The 18,423-nt window shown below is 35.3% G+C and overlaps 1 protein-coding gene across 1 annotated transcript in view; it reads right to left on the bottom strand.

Annotated features, from left to right (window-relative positions):
* Positions 1-2,196: 2,196 nt before the first annotated feature.
* The window catches only part of LOC148939351 (venom protease-like), a 27,315-nt gene continuing 11,088 nt past the window's right edge, over positions 2,197-18,423 (bottom strand). The window contains exon 2 of the mRNA XM_089107119.1: positions 2,197-3,365. Coding sequence (XP_088963245.1) covers positions 2,512-3,365 — 854 coding nt within the window. The 3' untranslated portion in view covers positions 2,197-2,511. The remainder of the gene's footprint in view (positions 3,366-18,423) is intronic.

Here is an 18,423-nt window from a genome sequence, read left to right as displayed (position 1 = left end):
GTCCGATGGTAGAATGGTAAGCATAGCTTGTACATGAAAATGCATTTTTTTTTGTAAAAAGTGATACTAGTTACTCTTCAATTTTTTGGTCACTTAAAAAGGGTACTATAACTTTTAATTTCCGATCAAATGAGCCCATTCGTGACATTCTAGGACCACTAGGTTGTTACGATCACTCCTGGGGAAAAAACAAATAAACACACATCTGTAATCTTTCTTCTGGCAACAAATACAAAATTCCACATTTTTGCAGATAGGAGCTTGAAACCTCTGCATTAAGGTTCTCTGAATCTGATGGTGTGATTTTCATTAAGATTTTTATGACTTTTAGAAAAAAGGTTTCCCCATTTTTTCGAAAATAAGGTAATTTTTCTCGAACTTTTGATGGGTAAGACAAAACTTGATAAAATTTATATATTTAAAATCAGCCTAAAAATCCGATTCTTTTAATGTATCTATTAGTATCAAAATTCCATTTTTTAGAGTTTCGGTTACTATTGAGCCGGGTTGCCTCTTACTTACAGTTCGTTACCACGAACTGTTTGATATAGATTCTCTCGGACACACCCTTTGACAACTTGGTAAACCTTCTTAAGACCATAGGTGGGCGTGCCTTGTTTGTCTCTCATCACAGGCAATCTAACGGTCTTATTTCAATTTTAAAATTCTCGGTCAACATGCTTGAGACTCTAGGCAGGCATGCCTTTCCAAAAACTAACAAACATGTAAGTGTCCAATAAGAGAGTCATGCATAATCCTGCCATTTACCCGTGCCCCAGCCATTTAAACATTTGCCTCTCAATTACTTGGACTATCTGTCTTGGCTTTTCTCTGTCTACAATTAGTCAAGTCTTGATGCAACCTATGCAACTTACTGCAAAATACTTGATAACTTCAATTCAAAATCAACGGATGAAAAACCAATGATTCATTGTTGCTTGATTGAAGTAGTTGAAATTTTTTTTTCATACCAGATGCATGGTTTTGTTTGATTCTATCAATTTCTTTTGGATTAAAATACTTCAAAAGTTCAAAATATTTTTTTCTCAAACTTTTGATGGGTAAGTCAAAACTTGATAAAATTTATAAATTTAAAATCGGCCTAAAAATCCGATTCTTTTAATGTATCTATTGGTATCAAAATTCCGTTTTTTAGATTTTCGGTTACTATTGAGCCGGGTTGCCTCTTGCTTACAGTTCGTTACCACGAACTGTTTGATATAGATTCTCCCAGACACACCCTTTGACAACTTGGATACACCTAGTGTCTCTTGATTTAGAGCAACATACCACCCAATATTCTCTGAAATTTTCAACTTAATAATCTTAGCAATTCGTGAGATATTGCAGAAAAGCCCTTTTGGATGCAATAAGTCATTTTGACAAGAAGGATGCAGATAAAATATTTTTATTTAGTTCAATAGTTCTAGTTGTAAAATCTTTTGTGTAGCGTAGTAGTTCTTCTCTAACCTTCAGCTCCTCGAAGTTCGTTTCTTTGTTGTCCCATTTTTTCCGTGACAATCTTTACGTTTCAAAGGAAAAGGTCACTATTTAAGGGAAGCATAGAACCCAGCTAGATAATGGCTCTTCCGTGATTCCAGACGGTTAAAAAGCAGCATTGACAGATGTCTTTCAAATTAAGTCTAGGATTCATTGATTCTCAAAGCTGCGTAGCTAATACATTGGTCTGAATTGGCACGATTGATCAGAATGTCAAAAGGGACCAGCCCCTAAGGGGTACAGCCTCTTTTTTCTCCGTATTATAGTTTTACATTTAGTTTATTTTTAAATTCACCAGAAGACACACAGTAAGTTTCTTAAAGTTTACAGTGTCTATATTTATCTGCTAGCCTGGGTCTTTGAAAGTGTTGATACGATCTTTTGCTTTAGGAGAATTCGTCTCCCATTTTGACGCGGTTATCTTATCAGTTTATCACACAAGATAACCCCATGATTTTTGAGTGTAAATAAAGTTAGACTAAACTTGGCACACTGAAGTGACTGACGGAAGAAGAATCCAGACAATATGTTTCTTATTTTCCGGGACAGTTTCCTGTAGAATATAAGGATATAACCATACAAATCGTAATTTGAATAGTTCTTTTGCTTTGGCAGTGGAGTGCACTCATCAGTATCACTAAGATCCCCCCATATACGCCACCAATAGTTGGTTTCAACAGTTTTAATCATCTTCAAAAAGGTTAAGCTTTTTAATATCAGTTAAACAAACAAAAAAGCATTAAAACAAAATCTCAAATGCACACAAGTTTGTAATTTATATGACACAATACGTGCGATCTCTTGTAAGATTCATTTTTCTTTTGCAGAGTCCTAATAAAAAATTATGAGCAAATTTCTCGAGCATATTTCTTCTCGACTACAGTCACTAAAAGTAAGTCCGGGCAACAAGACGACTCAAAGAACTATGTGTGTTTTTATCAATAAAATGAAAGTGTTGTGAAAAATGTAACCTCAGATTCTTCTTAGATAGTTAGTTCGTACTGTTACTTTCTAGTCCATATTTAAGACTTTTCCTGTAATCCAGTTCATATACGAAGCTGTGCGTGCATAAACACCAGGAAATCGTTCATCCGCACACTTATATCCAAACGAGACAATACCAACCAGATAATGCCGCCTATTTTCTGGATAAAAAAATGTCAGAGGTCCTCCGCTGTCACCTCCACAAGCATCCTTGCCTGGATTGTTTGCACATATTTGATCATTGTTTATAAGTAAATTTATACTTTTGTAAGACTGGATACATTCATTGTGCGGGGTGACTATTAAATTTGCCTGCTGCAACACTTTTGCTTTTTCTCCTGCATAGGACAGAGTACCCCAACCAGCAACAGTAACAGACCTATTAGCCAGATCAAAATTTTGTAAGCCTGCCATCGGCAAGCAAATCGGTTTTATTCTATCTGTAAACTTAACTGATTTCTTAAGAAGTAGAATTGCTATATCATTTTGAACTAATTGCTTAGCCTTTAAATATTTTTCATGAGGAATCATGGCTTGTACATCTACATCTACCCGACCAGGATCTGAAACAGCATCTGCATCATGATCTCCTAAACGAACCATATATTCTCCTCCTCTTACTAAACAATGAGCGGCTGTCACAACATGTTTGGCTGTTATTAGTGCACCTCCACAGAAAAATCTACCGTTTTGACCTATGCGGGCTATCCAAGAATGAACGCCAACTCTTGCATCTTTACCACCAACCACCATAATCTGAATTACATTTGGTGTTCTTTTAATCCTTCTCTCATTTTGAAATCTATACGATTGAATGCCACAATTATCTGGAAAGATTTCAATCAGCTTTCCACTTGGCTCTGTAGAAGTGCTTGTTACACCTGAAATGAACATTGTATTACGTTTGCAACTTTATCAACATCATAAAATCCTATTACCAACTGAAACCGAATTGTAAAACCGTAACTGTCAAACCGAATTGTAAACCAAATTGTAAAACCGAAACCGAATTGTAACAGGTTTGTTAAATTTACAAACAAAGATACATCAATTTATAAATTTTTTTAACTTTAAGTACAATATGGTAAAATTGATAAATATACAACCAGTTATTTTGTTAATCTAATACAATTTTAAAAAGTCAATCACATGTTTTAGAGTATTTGTAGAACTGATATTACAAACCAACTAATTTTGTGAAGAAATCACTGAAAGCTAGCAACTTCACCAAAATTCAGATATTATGCACTGCTAATTAGTAAGATTTATAAATTCACTTTCACTACCAGTGGGAAAAAATGTATCAATAATATTTACAATGCAAGAGTATGTATGTTTAGCTCAGAAAGATTAGGGATTCAAAATCCTGATCAATTAGTAGGTGACAATTCTATTATATTCTCAAAAAGTCGATTTAAGCCCTGAAGTAACGGACATTAGTAAAGATATATTATCGGAGATACGGAAAAGGTACATGCTTATCACATAGGCTATACATGGGTAAGACCATAACTAAAGGTTTTATTGCTTTTTAAATATAAAAGGTTTATTGCTTCGTGGCCCTGCTGCAACTGCGACTGCTTTCATGCAAAAACTCAAATCAGTCGCTTCACAATTAAGAGGGTGAAAAATCAGAACTTAACCTTCGGATTAGAAAGCTCCAAAATTAGTATCAAAAGTTTAAATATTTAAATTTTTACGTTTATTTTGGCTTTCACTATTATTATTTTTGAATCTTAGTGAAGTTAAAAGTTCTTATATGTTACCGGTCTACCCTTTAAGTTGTGGACTTTTAGACGGTGTAAAAAGCTCATTTGTGCGGAACTTGTAAAAAACAACAACATAAAAGTGTATTTTCACTATCTTTGAGCTCTAGAGGAAGGTTTAATTTCTCTATCTGGTGACATGAGTTGGGTTAAAAAAAATATTAATTTTCGTTAAAAAACTGTACGTTGAGCTGAGATGATTTAAAATTTAAATTAACTATTCTTTTGCGTCTTTATTCTGACGAGGTATATATTTCCGAAACCGAATAAACCTGTTTTTGATATTAAGTGATAAAAAGTCACAAAATCAAACTTCAGTTATGTCTTGTTAAAAAGCTTAACATCATATAAGCCCTTCTGTATGATTTTTCCATTTTCATTTCAAAAAAACACATCGCCCTGGGTTTTAGCCTGTGTCCAGGGCCGTTTCGTATGGACGGGGGGGGGAGAGGGGATAAAGGAGACTGCCTATCAATGTTTTCAGTCAGTTGTTAAAACACGGAGCCTGTAAAAGAGTGGTGTATCGTATCTCTATTTCACTGACACTTTTTTTTAGATAAATGAGCTGATGGAAATATATAACTTGAAATTAATATGGAAGAAGATCGGTCTCAGTAGAAAAAAAGGAAGTAATCTTGAAAGCAATTTTACCCAAAAACGCTGGTAAGAACAACCGACCAGTTGGGGAAATCCCCCCTCCCTAGACGGTTTCGCTAGTGACATCTCTGATTGTGTTTATAAATTGGAGTCAAATAAATTAGATATAAATTGTATATATATTAGAGACGCGGGAGAGGTTGAAAATTAGCTAAAATAAAAACTGAGTCCTACCCAAACAAAAATTGAATGACGAGTAGAATATAATACAATCTTAGGCATGTTATAACTTCTTGCTATAAAAAATGCCCTCTCTGAGTTTAGTAGAATTTAGAAAACTCAAAAATCATTTTTAGGTTTACTGTTGCATTTAAATAGTTTGAGAAACACAAAAAAGGCTCCTTGAACTGCAATTGGGTTATGTAAATTAAAAAGGAAAATAATAATCAAACTATTTTATTGCTTCTATTTAAGCTATATAGATTTTATAACACAAATTGAGGACCTCGACAGTTTGTTTTCAGTCTGTGAAGCCATTTAGTTTACGGCATTATAGAAGATGGTCTTATAATATACGGATCAACGTTCATGAGAGTAGTATAGTAATATACAGGAACTGTCTCACCTAGATCATCCCATCAATTTACCCCCTTTTTATCCCAATTTAAAAGATTTTCAAATAAAAATTGGCATTTTCAAGCATTTCCCATCATAACTTTTACCATCAAAACAGTTCTTCTGACATAAGAAATTCACGCATATTTTAATATATTCAATGACAGATAAAATGTTATGATTTAATATAATTTAATATTTAGTGGATAGTTAGATATTAATATCTAAATAATTTATATGATCTTTGTATTTTCTTTCAATAACTTTTAAAATCATAGCTTTATCTAATTTTCTAAATTTCTTTTCAAGATCAGCTGATTTAGAATCAAAACGTTTAGGTTCAAATAGGTTAACGAGTTTATTTCCATATTTAGTTTTTACACATTTCATTCCTTTAATCGAGTATTTCATTCCAATGTCTAAATTTCCTTTCTTAATAGTTCGGTTGTATTTGTTTTCCATTTTCATTTTGCTTAAAAGTTTCTCCATTTATTAGTTGATCATATTATTGCACAAATTTTCCAATTGTAATAATTTATATATCAACATCCCATCAGTTTAAAACTCGAGACATGTCTCCGTGGCATAACTGGTTAGGACGCTGACCTGAAGCCTGAAGTTGTCGGGTTCAAGTGCAGTTGACAGCAAATTTCGTAAATGTATTGCGATACACTTAAAAGAAAATAAATTACTCAGTAATCAGAGGAAAAATTAAAAGGCGTCCAGATAAAACAATCTCAAACAAAGGGAAGATCGTCTAAAATAGCATTTGGCTTTCTTCCCATCTTTCTTTCATTCAATGAAATATGTCTGGGAAAAAATCCAAACACGCGTCAGAACCATTTACGCAATGACTCTATTTTAGAAGCTGGTTTCTTAAGTATTCAGTTGAAAGGAATTTTCAGCTTTTAAAATCAAGCCTTTAGTTAATGATGCGTAATTTGGTTTGATGGAATATGAGTAACATATCGCGTGTATAGCTATAGGAAAAAGTTGGGTTTGTATTTTTAAAGTTTTGGAGAATTGAGCGCGGAAAGTAAGAGGGGTGTAATTTGTGTATTAAACTTTACAGACTTTACGCAATATTTATAACCATTTAATTTTGCGAGTTTAAAATATTTCTCACGAGGAAAAAACTGTAATATATCCCTTAGATCATTTTCTCTTTTAATTATTTCATCATTGGTCAATTCACCGGATTTATTCATAGCCAGTAATTCTAAATAGAATGAATAAGCAGTTTTATACTCAGCCTTTCTTTCTGCTATTCTTAGGTATTTTTCAAGTATTAGAATCAGAACTGTGACAAGACTTAAAGAAGCAAGGGGTAACACAGCAAAGGCAGATAAACCTGAAGCACTAAATATAAATTTAGATACTAAGGAGGTATTACTAACAATTCCATAATATCTTAAAAATTTCTCAGAATGTGGGGCTGAGCTTAGGCAACGAATAGGTACTATTTGAAAGATAAAGATGGCTTTTAACGATTGTTTGCTTGTTATTTCAAGAAAATTTATGGTCCTATATCAATTCTAAATTCTTGGTCAACCTTCTTAAGACCATAGGTGGGCATGCCTTGTTTGCCTCTCATTACAGGCAATCTAACGGTCTTATGTCAATTTTAAATTCTTGGTCAACATGCCTGAGACTCTAGGCAGGCATGCCTTTCCAAAAACTAACAAACAAGTATGTGTCCAATAAGAGAGCCATGCATACTCCTGCCATTTACCCGTGCGCCAGCCATTTAAACATTTGCCTGTCAATTACTTGGACTATCTGTCTTGGCTTTTCTCTGTCTACAATTAGGCATGTCTTGAGACAACTATGCAACCTACTGCAAAATACTTGATAACTTCAATTTAAAATCAACGGATGAAAAACCCATGATTCATTGTTGCTTGATTGAAGTAGTTGATAATTTTTTTTTTTCATATCAGATGCATGGTTTTGTCTGATTCTATCAATTTATTTTGGATTAAAACACTTAAAAAATTCAAAATAGTTACAATTTAATTGTATAGTCTTAGGTGTATCAAAATAGCTCTGAAAAATATAGATTACTGATGTATTTAGTTTCTTACCTCTCACAAATAAATCTTCAATTTGTTTCTGATCGTTTTCTGTTACAAAATCGTCAAAGGTAACTACATTTCAATACTTGGGATCTAGGTCATCTACATCAATGACATCGCTTTTATCATTACTCGTAACCAAAAGATCCATGCCAGTTTTTTCTTCCAAGACATTCATATTAAAAATTAAAACATTATATTTATCTAGCAGATATTTATTTTTGTTTTTTCCACATTCACTTGCTTTAATAGGTGCTTTTCCATCCATTTACTTAGTAAACATTTTTATTAAGTAAAATCTTTATAAAGTAAAATTTTTATTAAGTAAAATTCAACTATGAAGCTTATAGTTTTGAAGCTTACAGCTTTGAAGTTTATAGTCTATAGATTTGAAGCTTATAGCTTTGAAGATTATAGCTTACAGCTTTGAAGCTCATAGCTTTTAGCTTTGAAGCTTGTAGATTTGAATCTTATAGCTTTGAATCTTACAGCTTTGAAACTTATAGCTTATAGCTTTGAAGCTTATAGTGTATAGCTTTGAAGCATATAGCTTTGAAGCTTATAGCTTAGCTTAATTATGACGGTTAACATTAATACCTGAATTAGCTTAATAATACTTTAACTAGCTTATAGCTTCAAGAGATCAAATCCCCAGAGTACTGTGTTTACTTTATTTTTCGAAACTTTTTTAGTGTCATTCGGACCTAGAGCTTTTTTATTCTGTTTTTCTAGGAACAATATATGCTTGTTTGCTGTTAAATTATACTGGGGTTCCGGTAAGCTTCCCACCTTTCTGAATAGTACATCCTCATAGACCTCGTACACCTTTCAACTTTTTCTTTGATTAATTAAAAAAAACTTTTTCCACAAAACAAAACTTTTCAAAGCAAAGTAAGGAACTCCATTAAACAAAAAATGAGCGAAAATAAAATCAAATAATCTACTAAGCGTGAAACTACCACATATCAGCATCGACAAATAAATGAAACCCAAAACGAACAGATATTACAATATATGCCTTCCCAAGGCCAGAACATAATTTGCACTTTACTGAAAAAAGTATAAATATTTTTAGTTTTATAACTTAAATAAATCAAATAATATTAAAATTTTGATTACTAGATATCAGTATATGTATATTAAACTGACAATGCACTTTCATTTATATTTTTTTCAATAAAGTGCAAATTATGTTCTAGCCTTGGGAAGGCATAGGGGTTTTGAGCCAAACTTATGTTAATTTCTGATCGTTTTGAGTTTGACTCGGTTATTTATTAGAATTTCTGTTCGTTTTGGGTTTTCTTTTATTTTGTAGAAAAAGTTCTTTTTAAATAATTTCTGTTTGTTTTATATTGACATAATCTTTTCAGGGAAAAAGAAAATAATACTTTAAATCTTTTTGTTTTTTTAAGACTTTATGGTTTGGCCTGGTATTTGTATGCTGAAGAAGTATTTTCAGCAGTTTTTAAGAGTATACACCCTTTTAAAAATCTGGACACAAATAGTAGTGTTTAACTTAATTTCATACCTCCTCTAGATGACCTGAAAGGGAAAACTTGATACCATTCGCAAAAAAAAATCTATTTACTTTCTTTGATAGCTTGGAAACACTTACCCTATTTTGATTTGGTTAAATTTTAGAGCAGAAGTAGCCCCAAAAGTTTAAACATAACACCCTCAGTCGTTCTTGGGATACTGCTGAGATGCCTTATTGGGAATTAGCATTAACACAGTGCATTTTGATTTAATCTTAAGGCAACATTTAGTTTTTAAACATAGTGGAAAATGGGAGGTTGGGCGTGGAAGGGGGATTAGTTTTGACTATTAAAAAGGGCATCAGCCATTTCTATTTTCAATCGAATGAGCCCTTTTCGAAGTTCCTACGACAACTCCTTCGATACAAAGTGCCCTGGTCTAAGCAACAACAACAAAAATAATAGATTAATCCCACATCGATATTTACTATAAAATGTCAGGCCTTCCAATCACTTTCGACTATTAAAAAGGGCACTAGTCCTTTCGATTTCCAATCGAATTATCCCTTTTTGAGTTTCTACGACAACATTTTCTAAGAACACCTTATATGCCCCTAGGGCATAAATTACAACGCTTACCCTAAGGGGTTCGGGGTAGTTGTCATCCTCTAAGACCTAATTTCCAGAACTTTCAACTACGTTAAAAAAATGGCTGTCTCAAAATTTTGGTTGGATGTGTTTGGGGAAATTGTGGGCGTGATAGGGGCGTTAGTTGCTCTCCAATCACTTTTAACTGTTAAAAAAGGCAAGCCCTTTCAATTTCCAATCAAATGAATCCTTTTCAAGTTTCTACGACAACGCTTTCAATAAAAACCTTATATGCCCCCAGGGCATAACTTACAACCCTTGCCCTTATGGCTGGGGGGGGGGTTGTCATCCTCAGAGACCTACTTTCCAGAAATTTCTACAACGTTGAACACAATGGCTATCTGAAAATTTTGATTGGATTGTTTGGGGGAATAGTGGGCGTGAGAGGCCTTGAATGAGCCCTTTTCGAAGTTTCTACGACAACTTCTTCGATATGAAGTTCCCTGGTCTAAAGGAAAAAAAACAATACATTGTGCCAACATCGCTCTTATATGCCCCCTGGGCATAACTTAAAACCCTTGCCCTAAGGGTAGTGGGAGTGTCCTCCTCAAAAACATATTTTATATCTGGAAATGAACTACGCTGAACAAAATGGCTATCTCAAAATTTTTATTGGATGTGTTCAGGGAAATGGTGGGCGTGGAAGGGGTATTAGTTGCATTCCAATGACTTTCGACTATTAAAAAGGGCACAAGCCACTCCAATTTCCAATCGAATGAACCCTTCTCGGTTTTATCGTCACCCTCTTTTAAATAAGCGTAAGCTTTTGATCTTAAACCATCAAACTCTTACATTATTGTTCCAGATAATTCATCCTCCATCATATCTATCACTTTTTTATTGACTGCAGGGAAGTTCAAAGGGTTATTTTTCTTATAATCCGGAGCATCGAATGGAGGCACTTTGTATCGAAGGAGTTGTAGTAGAAACTTCGAAATAGGCTCATTCGATTGGAAATTGGGGTTGCTAGTGCCCTTTTTAATAGTTGAAAGTGATTGGAGGGCAACTAGCCCCCTCCCACGCCCATCATTCCCGCAAACACATCCAATCAAAATTTTGAGATAGCCATTTAGTTCAGCGTAGTTGATTTCCAGATAGAAAATAACTTTTTGAGAAGGACACTCCCCTACAACCCTTGGGGAAAGGGTTTGAAGTTATGCCCTGAGGGAATATAAGAACAATGTTGGCACAATGTACCCTTTATTATTTTTTCCTTTAGAGCAGGGCACTTCACATGGAAGGTGTCGTCGTAGAGACTTCAAAAGGGGCTCATTCGATTGTAAATCGAGACTTCTAGGGTCCTTTTTAATAGTCGAAAGTGATTCGAGTTCAACTAGCCCCCCCCCTCATGCCCATCATTCCCCCAAACACATCCAATCAAAATTTCGAGAGAGCCATTTTGTTCAGCATAGATTATTTTCAGATAGAAAATGTGTTTTTGAGAAGGACACTCCCCCACAACCCTCAAGGCCAGGGTTTTAAGTTGTGCCTTGGGGGCATATAAGGTTTTTTATAGAAGGTGTTGTCGTAGAAACTTCAAAACAGAACCATTCGATTGGAAATTTGAAGGGCTAGTACCCTTCTTAATAGTCGAAAGTGATTGGATGGCAACTAATCCCCCCCCCACGCCCATCATTTCCCCAAACACATCCAATCGAAATTTTGAGATAGCCATTTTGTTCAGCGTAGTTGATTTCCGGATAGAAAATATGTTTTTGAGAAGGACACTCCCCCACAACCTTCAGGACAAGGGTTTTAAGTTATGCCCTGGGGGCATACAAGGTTTTTATAGAAGGCGTTGTTGTAGAAACTTCAAAAAAGGCTCATTCGATTGAAAATCAAAAGGGCTAGTACTCTTTTTAATAGTCGAAAGTGATTGGAGGGCAACTAGCCCCTCCCCCCCCCCTACACCCATCCTTTCCCCAAACACATCCAGTCAAAATTTTGATATAGCCATTTTGTTCAGCGTAGTTGATTTCCACATATAAAATATGTTTTTGAGGAGGACACTCCCCCACAGCCCTCAGGGCAAGGGTTGTAAGTTATGCCCTTGGGGCATATAAGGTTTTTAAAGAAGGCGTTGGCGTAGAAACTTCTAAAAAAGCTCATTTGATTGGAAATTCAAAGGGCTAGTGCACTTTTAAATATTCGAAAGTGATCGGAGGGAAACTAGCCCCCCTCCTACGCGCACCATTCCCCCAAACATATCCATTCAAAATTTTGAGATAGCCATTTTGTTCAGCGTAGTTGATTTCCAGATAGGAAATATATTTTTGAGGAGGACACTCCCCCGCAGTCCTCAGGGCAAGTATTATAAGTTATGCCCTGGAAGCATGTAAGGTTTTTATTGAAATCTTTGTCGTAGAAACTTGAAAAATGGCTCATTCGATTTGAAATTCTAAGGAATAGTACCCTTTTAAAAAGTCAAAAGTTATTTGAGGGCAACTAACCCCCCTTTCACGCCCAACTTTTCCCCAAACACATCCAATCCAAATTTTTATATAGCCATTTTACTCAACGTAGTTGAAAGTTTTGGAAATTAGGTCTTTAAGGATGACAACACCTCCCCCCCCCCCTCCACAGCCCTCTGGGCAAGTGTTGTAAGTTATGCCCTGGTCATATAAAGTTTTTATTGAAAGTGTTGTCGTAGAAACTTCAAAAGAGCTCATTCAATTGGAAATTGAAAGTGCTATTGCCTTTTTTAATAGTTGAAAGTGATTGGATAGCGACTAACGCCCCTCACTCCCACCAATATTATTTGAGTATTATTTGAAGTAATCTAAGGCCAGAACAAAATTTGCACTTTACTTAAAAAATATAAATGTTTTTACTTTTATAACTTTAATAAATCATATAAGATAAAAATTTTGATTACTAAATATCAGTATATATATATATATATATATATATATATATATATATATATATATATATATATATATAAACTGACAATGCACATCCATTTGTATTTTTTCAGTAAAGTGCAAATTTCGTTCTGGCCTTGGGAGGGCATAGGGGTTTTGCTCCTAACTTTTGTTAATTTCTGCTCGTTTTGAGTTTGACTCGTTTAATTATTGTAATTTCTGTTCGTTTTGGGTTTCATTTATTTATCGATGCTGATTTGTGGTAGTTTCACGCTTGGTAGATTATTTTATTTTATTTTTTCTCATTTTTTGTTTAATGGAGTTCTTTACTTTTCTTTGAAAAACTTATTTTGTGGAAAAAGTTTTTTTTAAATTAATTTCTGTTGGTTTTATATTGAAATAGTCTTTTCAGGGCAAAAGAAAATAATAGTTTAAATCTTTTCTTTTTTTAAGACTTTATAGTTTGGCCTGCAAAATTTTGATTGGATGTGTTTTGGAAAAGGGTGGGCATGAGAGGGGCGTTTGTCGCTATCCAATCATTTTCAACTATTAAAAAAGGCACTAGCCCTTTCAATTTCCAATTGAATGAGCTCTTTTGAAGTTTCTACGACAACGTTTTCAATAAAATCTTTATATGACCCAGGGCATAACTTACAACCCTTGCCCTGAGGGCTGTGTATCAAATCTCTTTGCCAGCGCTAATAATTATTCTTTGTCGTCTGTTGCTTTAGTTTGTTTATGAACTTTCCTTCCAATTGAAGGGAGCATACCACTTTTAAAAATACTAACAGTTATGTCATCTGCCCTTATACCAGGAGATTTTTTGCATACTCTAGTGCCTTTCTACTAATTCGGAAGTAAAATTGATGTAACAACTCAGATGGCCTTTATTTCTCGGATAGGAGTTCTTGTAGTTTTTGTGCGGCTGGTTTTTCATGTAAAAAGGCTTCTTGTAGGAGTTTTTGTAAATGGTCTAAATCTCTTATTTTAGGAATGTCTAAGCTCGCTGCGAATCTTTGGATTTTCCCCCGTGTATAGCAAATAGCTTGATTAATCATAGCAATGTAATTTTTTCCTAAGCTCCTTCGTATTTGTTTAAGGGTCGTAATCCACAAATGGATTTCATTTGGATATGTCAGTAACGACATGGGAGGTAACGACTTGCTCCACAAATAGGTTTTGAAGCCTACTTGTGACAGTGGCATCGCTATATTGCCCTTCTAGGGCGTTTATTCTAGACTATGCTTGTTGTAGTGCAATTTCTAACTCTCTGATTTTGTTTTCATGTGAACTCATGATGGTTCTATCTTTATAAACTCTTAAAGTGGGAAACGTTTTGAACCTTTAAATTGTTCCAAACTATACTAAAATCAGTTGGTTTATAAATTGCGTAAGAATTAGCTCAATATCTTGATTCAAATTAACCCTCAAGGCTAATAGTATGATTACACTTTTGAAGATGATTAACCTATTACACTAGTATTAAAAAAGATTTAAGCAAACTACTGACGATATGGACACTGGAACTTATAACAAGGAGAAAGGAAAAGAGAAGAAAGAAAGAGTTCTGGGAAGGTAAAAAAGCGGTCTAAACTTCCTTTTAAGTCAAGTTATTAAAAAAAAAAATCTTTAATGAACACCCTTTTCAAACTTTTCTGTCACTGCAAGGCTTGACGATAATCGTCAAAGACTGAACACACACCTTCTTGGGAGGATCCGAGGACTAAATTTTACAAAAATTTATAATTTTTATTAATCCTCCCGCCTTAAACGAAAGTTGCACCGAACTTGAGTACCGCCGACACCGGTTGTAAAGTTGCCCCTTCTTATCAGGGCTAAAAATTTGGTAGCGTGTTATATTTGAGGCTTGGGTAAGAATCGGTACTCAGAATCCAGTGAAAACTGATATTTATCATGAAAGGAAATAAAAGGAAATATTCTAACTCTAATTATTTTAAATACTTCTAAACCTCTTTAAGGTCTGTTGTTTAATATTGTGTGGGTGTGCTTGTTCAATCCACGAATTTTTACCGAAAAATAGGATTGTATGTATGCGCAAATTTATTGCTCATCATAAATGTAAAATACAACACTGATGGAGTTTAAAGAAAGAAAATGGAAAGAAACAAATAAATTCTGACAAATACAAACAGAAGCAAAGCAAAGAAGAACAGACAAGAAGCAAAAAAATTACAAATAAGGGCAATTATATGTAAGAACAAACACATTATCAACGACGGACAATTTCAGAGGTGCTTTCACCAATAATCTGCCTGCGATATTTCTCATTTCTTTTCTTCACCGCGGACACTGGACTTGCAACTCAATACCGTGAGGATAGTGTTATTAGTGTTGTAGCTGTTATTAGTCCAGAGAGGCAGCCTTAGCAAATATTTTGCATACTTGTAGAAACACTTCTGTATATCCCTAATATCTGAAGCAGTAAGAAAAGACCAAAATGGTGCAAGGGCAAGTATATGCGGAACAGCAAATGCATTATTAACGCTAGCTAAGATACGGCGGTTAAATTTAAACTTTAACGCAACTAGTAAACTACTAGCTTTTCTGGCAAAAAAATTTTTCAAAAATTGACACGTGGCGCAAAGATTTGACCCAATCGGTTTACACCAAGATACGTCAGTGTATCTTGTGCTTTAATAACATGTTCACCTAATTGAACATCTGTCGGGCAATCTGAACGGTGATTGAACACCAGGAACTCAGTCTCAATCTCATTAAATCGAAGACCAATACGTTTATACTCCCTATCGAGAATTCAAAAATTTTCCTCAATTCCAAAGGCTGTTTTACTAATATCAAGGACGTCATCAGTATAGTTAGCTATTGAAATATCAATACCATTAAATATACATGAGGTTGGAACGTTCTGTTGTGGCACAATGACAGTATTATTAAACAGGGGGGATGGAGAAGTAACAGCGCCCGGTCTAATACCCTTTTTTACTGGAATTGAAGGAGTGAGTTCCACCGTATTAGGTGAGATGGTAACCATAAATCTGGCATTTAGCTTTTTATACATATCACGTATCGATTTGATGAAAGAAATATTAAGTCCGCGCTTATAAGCAGTCAATAAGATATGTGGATGTATACCCGTATCTAACCCGGCAAAATATAATACCTCATTATTTTCATGAGCATGTTGAAGTAAATTAGCAATCAAATGGTGAGCTTGGTCAATGCCTACTCCTTTCTTGAAGCCGAATTGGTTATCCGGTGCATAAAACTTATCAGATATCTCGTCAATAATTAGTAACTCAAAAACTTTGCATAAAACCGGTGACACCGTAATTGGCCTAAAAGAAGAACATTGGTCCTTTGGCTTTCCCCCTTTTAATACCGGGGTTATTACTCCAGTACTGAACAAATCAGGAACTATACCACAACAGAATATCATCTGAAAGAGTAAGGTCAGGTGCTCAAACAGGAGAGGGGACCCACATCTTAAATGCTGTGCACAGAGGCCATCAACACCACGAGAAGTTTTCTTTTGTAGCTTAGAAATGCACTAAGTAACCGCAGATCGAGTAACAATAAAACTGATCTCATCAGTTGATTGGCCTAAGAAACCATCAAGCTCCCTTTCGTATTGGTTTGAAAATGATGGATCAGGCTAAGAAAATTCACTTTTAAAGTAACGATAACACTGGTCACTGGTAATTTTGAAAGCATTTTAGGCTTTTGAAGTACCTCTTTTGAGCAGTTTCCACACGAAATTAGGTTTACTTGTGGCTTTACTTGATAGTTCAGCTACTGATTTAGCCTGGTGTTGCCTAAGTACTTTCGCAAAATGTCACTTTGTTTTCAGACGAATTTCATTTACCAAACCTTGCCGTGGCATACCACATTCCTTCCAGACATCAAACCAGAATTTCGATTTAGCACAAGAATCAACGAGGCCAGGGTTACCTGAACAACCATGCTTCTCAGTCCTAAGACGTACTCTTCATATGGGTAAACTAGCACTCTCGGCAGAGCGTAGAGCGTGAACGATCACTGCACAGTAAATATCCAGCAATATTTGCTTCTCTGTAAATGTTAATAATTCCTTTTTTTGGGGAGAGTATATGAATCAGGACTTTGATCTTTTTTAAAATAGAATCACTGACAGCCCAGAACATAAACATATCTGCACGAGCCCAGTCAGGGGTTTCATGCCATTTACTAACATTGTCTGGACTTGGACCACTCGGTGCAATAAGTTGAACAGTGAATATATTACTAATAGGCATATGGTATGCAATATGGAAAGTGGAGATAAGTGAGGATCCTGAGTCTGGTTTTACATTCAGGAAACACATAAAAAAGTCCAGAGAAGAGGTATTGCCAGAGTTATGGATTTATGTAATACATTGGGTATTCTCGACCGCCAAGAGCTGAGGGCACATACTATTCAGAATATTTGCACGACTGCTACTGTCGTCGAAAAGGTTACAGTTCATATCACTTCACAATCAGACACGAGGGAACTGACTAGGCGGCATGCTTGATCAAATTGTCTGTCTGATGTAGCATTACGGTGATCGGTGGGTAAATACACTGAGACCACCACATAATTCTGAATTTGGACTGCCGTAAAATAGTCACTGTCGCGAAAGTGTTCGGGCATGAGGACACTTCTAGCAAGAATAGCAGTACCTCCACTCGGCAGACCAGCCCCGGAGTGTCTAGCGGCACGACTTATTACGACAGTAGAAGCAGTCTTGCCCAATAAATATAGACTGTCGGCAGTGAGAAGGTGCTCTTGTAGGCAGAGAACGTCATTCGTGTCACATGGAGTTTGGATTATGGGTAATTTCACTGAGACGCCTCCATTAATATTCCAATATGTAACGCGTAGATCAGTACTCATTTTAGGGGATTCATAAGTTTTTGTGCGACAGGACATTTGTAGCTGTAACAAGGATTGTCAGCTTGGTTGCACAGTGCACACTTCATTTTATTTTGACTGGGGGTTTCCAGCTTGTTCGAATGTACTGTCTGCGCAGAGCGCGAACTGCGAGTAAGAGCTTTACAGTGCTGGACAATATGTCCGTAAGCTTGGCAGTTGTAGCAGCGAGGAGGGAGAGGGAGAAACTTATCAATGTGGATTCGGTCGTACTCGATTATCACTGACGAAAAAATGGCTGCTAATAAGTCTTCTTGACGAGAGAACCGAAGCTTGTAGGAACTAGTTTTGCCGATATGGGAGACTTCGGTACAGTTAGTTATCAAGTTCTGCAACTGACCATCAGTAACACTGTCAGGAACAAAACGGGTAATTTCATTATACACTGGAACTTTTAGCTGTAAGCTTAGCGATTGGGCCTTAGATTTAATCAGCGACCGCAGTAGCTTTATTTTTATCACTTACGACGAGGCACCAAGTATCTCTTTCCGGTCTAAGCTCAGTTTAAAAAAAACGATTAAGTTAATTCTAAGCTATCGAATACTTCTAACTGAAATAGCTGCAGTTGAATAGTCAGACAAGACTTTGGTACTAGTGTAATTAAAATTATTTGCATCAAATTATTGTTTCTTGGAAACAAGGAATAAACTTTTATCAGATCTCACATTAGTTGTATAGCTAAACCAAGTTTCAGGTTTACATCCTGAAAGAGAAACTAATGTTCTTTGCAACTTTGATAAACTTCAACTTTTCTAGAGAAAATTGGATCTTGGGACGGAATAGATTGGAAATCTTAGTCTAGCAATTTAATTCCTCCTTTCTTCCCTAGCCATTCTATAAAACAGCAGGCCGCCTTTATATAATACTAGCACGGGTTGAAATGTAATGGTGGCCAAAAGAGGAAACAGAGTCCCTCTTTCGTATAATGTCAGAGAATTCGTTAGGGAAGGAATATTGTATTGTCCTCTAGTTCCAATCTTCTTATATATA

Source organism: Artemia sp. Qi Xiang Cuo, chromosome 21, assembly GCF_049724085.1.
Source record: "Artemia sp. Qi Xiang Cuo chromosome 21, ASM4972408v1, whole genome shotgun sequence".
In the NCBI taxonomy this organism is placed as follows: Eukaryota; Metazoa; Arthropoda; class Branchiopoda; order Anostraca; family Artemiidae; genus Artemia; species Artemia sp. Qi Xiang Cuo.
Note: the sequence above shows the minus strand (reverse complement) of the source record. Positions and strands in the feature narration are given on the sequence as shown.